Source organism: Anneissia japonica, unplaced genomic scaffold (assembly GCF_011630105.1).
Source record: "Anneissia japonica isolate Jap-2015-1 unplaced genomic scaffold, ASM1163010v1 scaffold287712_len2945570_cov188, whole genome shotgun sequence".
NCBI classification, from domain to species: domain Eukaryota; kingdom Metazoa; phylum Echinodermata; class Crinoidea; order Comatulida; family Comatulidae; genus Anneissia; species Anneissia japonica.
The window spans coordinates 2,025,808-2,035,154 of record NW_022704401.1 but is presented as its reverse complement, the minus strand read 5'-3'; the positions used below and the strand labels follow the sequence as shown (position 1 = coordinate 2,035,154).

At 34.1% G+C, this 9,347-nt stretch overlaps 1 protein-coding gene across 1 annotated transcript in view; it reads left to right on the top strand.

Annotated features, from left to right (window-relative positions):
- LOC117104605 overlaps positions 1–8,480 on the top strand; it is an 11,287-nt gene extending 2,807 nt beyond the window's left edge. Inside the window, exon 2 of the mRNA XM_033245452.1 lies at positions 7,832–8,480. Coding sequence (XP_033101343.1) covers positions 7,832–8,121 — 290 coding nt within the window. The 3' untranslated portion in view covers positions 8,122–8,480. The remainder of the gene's footprint in view (positions 1–7,831) is intronic.
- The last annotated feature ends 867 nt before the right edge of the window (positions 8,481–9,347 follow it).

Genomic DNA, 9,347 nt, shown 5'->3' with positions numbered 1-9,347 from the left:
ATAATATATATATATATATATATATATATAATACAAATAAGAGCAAAATACTGAGAAACGACAATGCTATGGAAAATAATGGATGAATCTTGGTAGAGACAGAAACTTAATAAGCAAAATCTAAAATTAAACGTACATTAACAGCTAGGTATAGAACCAGCTCGGACAAGTACTGACGATACTTCCCGATTCTTGGAAAGACTGGAAGAGCCGCTCTTTTGTTATCTGAGAATGAAGTATTATACTGAGTGGATAAAATAAAAATTCCAGCACTTCTTATTGAGTCCTCGTCTCAGGTGGCTGACCACATTTCTTCGCCCTAGAACAGAAAAGTTTTACCATGGTGCAGGTTTATTTAATGCTTTTTTACAATTGATGTGTTCCATGATTTGAGGCTTAGTTCCACAGTCACAAACGGTTGGGTGGGTAGGATAAATTGACTTTACAGAGGCCTACTCCATTTCTGAGTCTTCCCCGTAGCACAGTAATGATATAAATCTGGTGCGGCGCCCTCTACACAATTTTCCATATTTTTCTATGATAAATCTGCTCTTTGTACAATGCAACATCACATTATACTTCCTATCTATATAGACAAAATAATATATACATCAACCTGTTTTCATCGAGTACCATACTTTATGATAAAATAACAAAAATGAATATGCAGCTGGCGTTTGACGTTTATGAGTATTAATTTTTGAAATAAAAATCTGAAAATTACAAAAATCTGAAGAAGTATTTTCTGACAGACAGTGATCGTGTAGCCTGATTTACAGGAGGTAGTATTTCTTATTAATCGTTCCTTTGAGCATGTACAGTTATGGTCTGTTTACTTTCATTTAAACTATTGAATGAAGGCACTAAACGTTTTCTGAAGACAATATTTCCGTTAAAATTATACAACGATTTTCGAGCGATTGCTAATTATTTGTCAGCTGGACAAGGTATTCAAAACTCGTCGGATGAGTGACACTCGGTGAGCCGAGAAGTCGGTGCGACAGAGATGATACATTTTGTATCTCCTCCATCAAACTTGCTGCTACAGTAGGCCTATATATTTTGAACGTGATAAAATTCATCGCCAAAAAATCTTGTCAAGGCAATGATGTATTATTATTATTATTTATATAGCTATATAATGTATATATATATATATATATATATATTAACTTATATTAATAAAATTAATAATATCAATATTGATATCAATAAAATATACTATCAATAATATTTGCTAATATTATTTTTATAATGAATCTAAGCAACTGCATCTAAACAAAGACAGAAACAGCAAAACTTTGAAAAAAAATACAAATGATATTACCAAGTTTACCAACCTATAGTGTATACCTAGAGAACTACAGATAAACGAACAAGGTGCTTGTGTACAAACGAACGTATATAAAACTGTCTCTTATACACATCTAGATGTGTATAAGAGACAGATATATATATATATTATAAAATACAACTCTATTTCCTCCGGCTACTTCACAACGAGTTTCTTACATTCTATACTATGCGACAGATCTAGATATAACTACTGTTATAAGCCTATAACTCTACTTTGACGGTCGGAAGATAAAAAAGAAGTTTAATTTAGTTTTATTCAATAATATTGAAACAAGTAACAAAGGTTCATTTAGAAATGTTGATGATAACTGTAGAAAGGATCACAAGTCAGAGACTCAAGGAAGGAAATTTTACTCGAGGCAATTGTCTGGAAAATATACGGCCTTTTATTCCTGTTTCAGTTAAACTTAGGCGGGTTAGAATGAATCAGTTACACAGACAAGAACAATGCCAGTGCAAGGGAGGATGCATTGTAACTGGTATAAGCATAAGCATCTTCGTGTTCCGCAAAATTGTAATGGTTTTTTGTCGAATAATCGTTTGCGTGTAAGGGACTCGTTAAATGAATAATCGCAACCACAATGGGTGAGCGCTGTGAATAGTTGCCAGAAATGAAAAGTGGCGCCTAGGTGGGTTGCTTCGATATTCTTTTGAAATAGAAATCGTTTAAGTCTTTGTTGTGATATGCACTTGCTGAGATTATTGGGCCTAATTTGTCACGATAGTTTGTGTGTAAGCACTTGTTGAATTCTGAAGATAATGAGTAACATCAAAAATATGAAGTCAAAACCAACATCATAGTAGAATCAAAAGAGGTTAATCCATTTTTTGGAATTTTCAATCATTTGTCTATACCACATATTCTCTTTAATATTATTATTATTAGAATTCTATTAATGCATTGCGTGACCTGCAATTTATATAAGCGATAACAAAATATTTCAAAAGGATATTCACCTGGTGACGACCTAAGTTATGTAAATATGACGCTCACGGATAACCATGGAAACAAGTATTATAAGAAGATATACATATTTTAAAAATATGAAACTTTTATGATAGGCCTATGCATTAAAGTATATGTTGCAATATTGCGCGGTAAAGGATAAACTGTGATATATCATATTTTTTATGATATAGGCCTACTAATAATAACATCAAAATGAAAAAGATGTAATGATTATGATGATGATGTGATAATGACGACGCGATGACAAAAATAATGCTGATGATGATGATGACGATGATAATGATTATCATGGTGATGATGATAATAATAATGATGATTACAACGACGACGACGACAATGATGATGGCCACTACAATGATGATGATGGCGACGATCACAATAATGGTGATAGTGATGACGACGGTGATGATAATGATAGTGGTATTGGTAAGAATGATGATGTGATACTAATGATAACAAGGATGACTTAGGCGTTAAATGAAAAGTAACACATTCTACTGTGGAAAACATTAACCAATAAACTGTCCTTTTACAAAACATATGGAACTTTTAAGTGTTGTGTATCAGCTCGCTGTTAATGTCAGGATGGTGACTAATCCCCGGAACACTGGTAACACATTATGTTGTTTGTGTTCTAGCCTTCCGCAGACAGCCGAGCACCAACTGCATTCTCCATAGTTTTAATGAAATCACCATCACTGAGATTTCACTGGATTCTGAAACATTAAAGCTTTAAATCTGGCGTAAACGATTACATGGGACCTCGACAGGACGATGGGTCGCGCGACGGAACGTTTTCATCGACGACGAAGACGACGATCCACTCAGACTGCCACCAACGGTCGGGCTATGCATGCATTGCGTCCGACATAAGACATTCAACAGGGCGCGGACGGAATTCGTCGGATCATGGTCGGACGCAGTGCACGACAGGCCTTTTCAAACTATATGATGATCAAACTTAACATCTGACAAATCAAAACTGTGCCAGGAATACGAACGTGTCCAACAAACACACGCGTTATGTCACACATAATACGCACGTGTTTACGCTAAATTTTATGGGAAGTTAGCTACAATATCAAAGAGGCGGGCTTATTGGTAAGATAATGGTTTTCAATAGAAAACAATTTGTCTTATCACTCTGAGTTTACTATTTATAAGGAGCTTTCGATTTGCGCGACGACGCGACGCTAGAACGAAATCAGTCGAGAGTGACCGTCCTACAGACCGTCCTACGTTCTCTGCATACGTAGATTTGGCCAAATTGCGTCCTAGAATCCACGCGACGAGAACATAACGTTCCAGCATGTGCAGATAACTTTTAGTGACGTCATTATGTTTTACGTCCTACCGTCTCGTGCAATCGAAAGCTCACATACAGGCGTCTGATTCTCTGAATAATGCAGGAGAGACCCGGATTAAAATTCTGATTGAAGTAACTTTTTAAGTTTTGCAGATTCCTCTTTTCAATTTTGGTGCTTTTTAAAACCTAACCCGTTAAATATATCTTTGCTGATTATTGTACTACTTTAAAGAATATATCTTCGTAGAATATTGCACAGTTCTAACCATAATATCCAATTTCAAATTTGACTACTTTTGTTTCTTTTTTTTTCGAATATGTACATCCTATTTGCTTTGTTAAAAACAGGCCTACTTTTTATTCATTGTCTTCTTCCTGATGTAACTCCGCACTTGCGTTTAACAACTTTATATAGGCCTATTATAATAGACTAATCCATCAAATTTCAAGATGCTCTTTCCAACTTTAATCCAGATTCCACTGACTGCGTCTACTATGATGGATAACCTGCAGAAAGACAGTACTTGGACTACTCTTACAAATATCGGTATGATGTCACACTTTCTACTCTCACATACCTGTATAATATAAAATCCCAATCAATCATCCATATAAGCGCCTTCACAAGTTTATAATAAGTATACAATATAAATCTTTTATTTTCTTTTTCTTCCACTTTATTCAAAATAATATCGTATTCAATACAGACATATGCAGTAAAAGAGAAAACAAATTACACAATGTTTAAACTAATAAGTTTCAATAAATCTTTCCAAGTTCCCAAGAAATAATCAAGTTTATAATGAATACTGGCTATGTCTAAGTTTGAAAATAAACAATTTCAATGTTTGCCACATTACTGCAGGCGGTTTCTTTTGCATTTTCCGTTTGTTTAAATGACTACCGTATAAATGCAAAACAAAATCTTGCTTCTAAATATATCATAGCCTAATATAGACCATATTCTGTGTGAATATAAAGCCTTTAATAATGATAGTAATAACCACATTAATGATATATAGTGAGCGTTATTTTGGTCCAATATACTGTGAGATATACGTGAAACCAACTACAAAATTGATACTATATATATATATATATATATATATATATATATATATAGCTATTTTTACATATTGTGTGAATGTAAAGACTTTAATAATAATAGTAATAATAACACTATATATATATATATATTCATATATACTTATTATACATATATAATATTCATACTGTATATGATATTATACAGGTAGGCCTATATACATATACATACACATATATATATTTATATATATATATATACATATATATTATATATAAGCGCCTCTGCATCCTTTATCATAACACTTTCGATTCATATTTTTGTTTCATATTCTCATAAGCACTAATATTTTTAGCTGGATTACATACTCATTTTTTGACTTTGAGTCACCTTCTGAGACATGTAAAGATAAATGCGGTGATGAACAATGATAATGTGGAAGAACTTAGATAAATTGCTGTTTGACGAAATTTCAATGGAGCTACATTCAAATACCCATAAACTAGAACGGATAGAGGGACAATACATAACAAGATCTAGATTTGTAGCATTTTTCTCGAAGATTTCCAACCATTGTTCATAACTTATCTTGACAACGATGCACACAAAGGGATGATATAAATCGTACTCATCATAACAAGTTGTTCATGTTATTTAAGAAGAGGATATTCACTTGTGGAACAGGTGATTCGCATTAGAACAGGTGAAACACGGTGGAAAATCTTTAAACGGAAACGCACATTGTCATCCGTTCTCATCATGTAATCCAGCGTAGGAACTGCCGATGGGATATCGTTTAACATCAGAAGAAGAGAAAGCACGACTTAGACAATGTAAAGGAAAAGAGCTGGAAAGAATGCATTACAATCGTTAGCTATCTGCTTTGATTTCTTCATTGACAACATCGCATCGTTATATTGACTTTATGATAGTTGATGTGCATTTAGGAAATCTTTTAACGTAAATTCTTGAAGCAGATGCTTGGAATTGCTAACGGTTTGTCGTATTGTTGCTCTGTTCTGTATTCGCTAAACATTTCGTCAACAACTTCTAGTCTGTATGACTCCAGTGGAGAGTCGGTTGTTTTACATTAGGGGAGAGTGAAAAAAAAGTCATCTGCAACCACCCTGTGTTGGCGATTACTAGAGAGGAGCAGGAACAATAGGGACTAATTTTGAGCTAACATACTTTTTTTTATATCTTAGTAGTAATGATCACATGTCATCATCATACGTGCCAAAATGTGAAACAAACAACTTGACATTATACAAATTTCACACAACATAATTAAGTAAACCTAATATTAAGAGTATGTTGCAGTTTTTGCTCATCATCATTTTCGCTCTTTAAGTCTTTAGTAAACCTGTTGGAGTGTAAATGTAGTTCTCGGGGGCATTATATAGGCAGACAGCAAAACATTACTTGTGGCTCGTTTGCTAATGTTATAGAATAAAGTACAAATTACAGTTTGACTGTGGAAGCTAGATACTAAATGGTGAGTTGCAAACATCAAAGACATGGCTTATATTTATTAATAAATAATAGTGTATAGTAATAAACTAACATATACAAATGAGAAAATGTAACAAAGATTTGAGACAAGTTAAGTGAGATAGAAAAGAAAGGTCAGTTGATATTATTAGGCATGCAAAGTGAAAGGAGGGAACACATATTGTTTAGTTTGTGGCCCCTTTGAGAGGAAAGAAGTTGGCTAGATAGAGAAACTAAAAAAAAATACACAATCCAGCAACAATTCGCTATACGATTGACATGAAACAAAAATATCCGAAAAAAATAATGGAAGCCAAATCTATAACAGATATAGCCAATGAAGAAGTGTTTAATTTTTTCGCATCAATCAGTAAACTTTTATTCACTTGCACACAGTAAAATACAATACGATAGCAAGATATTAAGATGCAGGCTACTCAATTCTACACTATTAATTATTTAACATTTAACATTCTACGTGAATGACTCGGATACCGTTTACATATTGCTTCCTGTGCCAGAGAACTCACCTGAGTTACCGTTGTGTATATGGACGCCATTTAATTTAATAACGTAAAACCCGTAAAAGCCCGTCTCGAAAGAAGCCTCATCATCAGACCAGGGAGGAATTAGTTTAGAATTCCCCTATGTTCAGACTGACGTTATCTTTAATGATTATCATTGTGTGTCAGTATCAATTGTATTTTATTGTACTAGCATGGTTCTAATTAAAAGGAAATATTAAATTTCGAATTCCATAGTTGAAAAATGTCGTATAGTAGCAATGCCAAAATTTACATCATTCATTTTGAAAAGAAGCTCACCTTTTTAGTTTCCAAAAAGTAATCTCGACTTTTGTTCATTCATGTGTCTAGTTGGGTGAATGTGCTGATGCCGGAGTGTAAATAGTATTTTATTGTACTAGCATGGTTATAATTCATAGAATGTTAAACAGATCTTCGAATTCCATAGTTGAAAAATGTCGTATAGTGGCTCCAAAATTTACAGCATTCATTTTTCAAAGAAGCTCCCCTTTTAGTTTGCAAAAAGTAATATCAAAAGAAGCCCATCTTGAAAAGAAGCTAAACCAAGGGTCCTAAAAAATAAGCCCAGTGCTTCTATTAAAGGTTTTACGGTAGGCCTATTTGTTTATGGACCTTGAAAACAACTTTTCCACAAGGTTTTACATCTCTTCAGGCTCATTACTTAAGTGTGTGTGTTTTTTTTAAATATGCATAATCAGTAAATTTACAATTGAGCGTTTGGCTAATTGGTATGGTTCCTGCCTCTTACACGCCAGGCCCGGGTTCGATACCCGGCTCTGTGTCGAGTATTAAATTCGGGTCTTTTATAACAAAATAACAGCTCCTCGAATAACCCTCTCAAAAGATTTAGGCTGTTAAGGACCATGTTTGTATCAGTCTGTATCCGTTTGATGTCTATTTTAAGGGGGAGCTAATTATTAGCCACTAGTCAATAATAGCTATGTGGCTATCCTGCCTCCCAGGTTGTATACCGAAGGAATAAAAATAAATAAATAAACACACATACACTATTGTATTACAATCCAAATACAATAGATTTTAATTTAACAATATAAAGACCTCATCATCTTTGAAAATAATTTCTTTATACGATAACTTGTTTTGATCGTTCATTGTAGACTTTTGGTACAAATATGGTACAACAAACTCTCTGTCGTATTCAGGGAAATTGCGAGGCAACGATCACCAATTGTTGCAATGGCCTTGGTTGGAATGTTTAAGTTGGACACACTGCACCAACGATCGTCGGTCGACGCGATCACGGAAAGAACGCAACGTGACGATGCGCTCGCAAATGATCGTTTTTAATTCTCAGAGTGTCAGCGGCATTCAGCAGACGGTGTCGAGTCGTCAAGAAGTCACGGAGAGTGGGGATGGATTCGTAGACGGTCCTAGGACAGTTGTATGACACAGAGTGTTGGTGAGGGCTTTTGCACATGGGTACCGGTATACAATGTGATTTTTGTAGTAAAAAGTATGAACATTAGTAAAAAGATATTCATTTTGATTCTCTGTTATTGAAGGTTATTACCTTGTTGGATCCTTTTAAAAGAGCTATTAAATATTATAATAGATTTTACGATTCCTGATGAAGTTTACTGTGTAGACGAAAAGTAGAGCTAAGTGCTGGAATTTGTGATTTCTTATATTGTTCTCCATTAATGAAAGACTAAAAATCTTCAGAACAATATGATAATTAGATATATCATTATTCATCTATTACTTATACAAATTATTTCTGTTTGTTTCGCTTTAACAGTGGTTCATTAATTCCATACACGAACGGACACTAAGACCATTTTGACAGTACCGTAAATGATCCCCTCTTGTACAACCGCACTGGTCCCGGCTGCTGGGCGATCAGGTATACGTTTCCCCTTCAGCCTGTGAACTAATCATTAAAGAACATGGACAGATACTTCAAAACCTTGTAACCAAATCCTCTCTGTTGGTTTAGAATTTAAATCTTAGATTAACAATTATAATCTAGTATCATGACCTTCCTTCAGTTTATTTTAGAATTAACTTGTATTCATTCGTTCCGTAATTTCGCCGCCACCAATAATTGTTCTATCTACTACTGTCTGTAATCATGAATAATACAGATTACCTACAAAAAAGGAACCTTTGTTGTTCAATTTATTCATACCTATGTTAATTGATTACATACATCACTTTGCAGAAGTTTTGTAAGTTTGCAATACAGTAGTTTATTCCTAGGGAGAGAACAGTAAACACTTGTGTTTTTGCGATACATAGTTAAATTATAGTTATACGTTTTAAAAGTGAAAATTATGAGGATTTGATATCTGTCTTGGAGGTGAAATTAAACTTTTACGCATTCTCAGAAACGGTTCTGGGATAAGATTGAGCATTTTGTTGCTTTGAAATAAATTATAAAGAAAGTTTTGTCGCGATGAAGAGGAGATTGAGCTCAAAGTCGTCCGTATCTGTGTGTGGATTCAGGGTAAAAGTTCAGAGGATACCAACAGGTTATTGTGACGCGGTTACTACGCAGACAGACGACGACGGTAAGTTTTAATTCGGATGCTCACAAATGTGCATGATTGCATTACCTGTGCACAAATTATTGCCATACTGATTTAAAAGTATTTTTGGTTTAAATACTCGGTA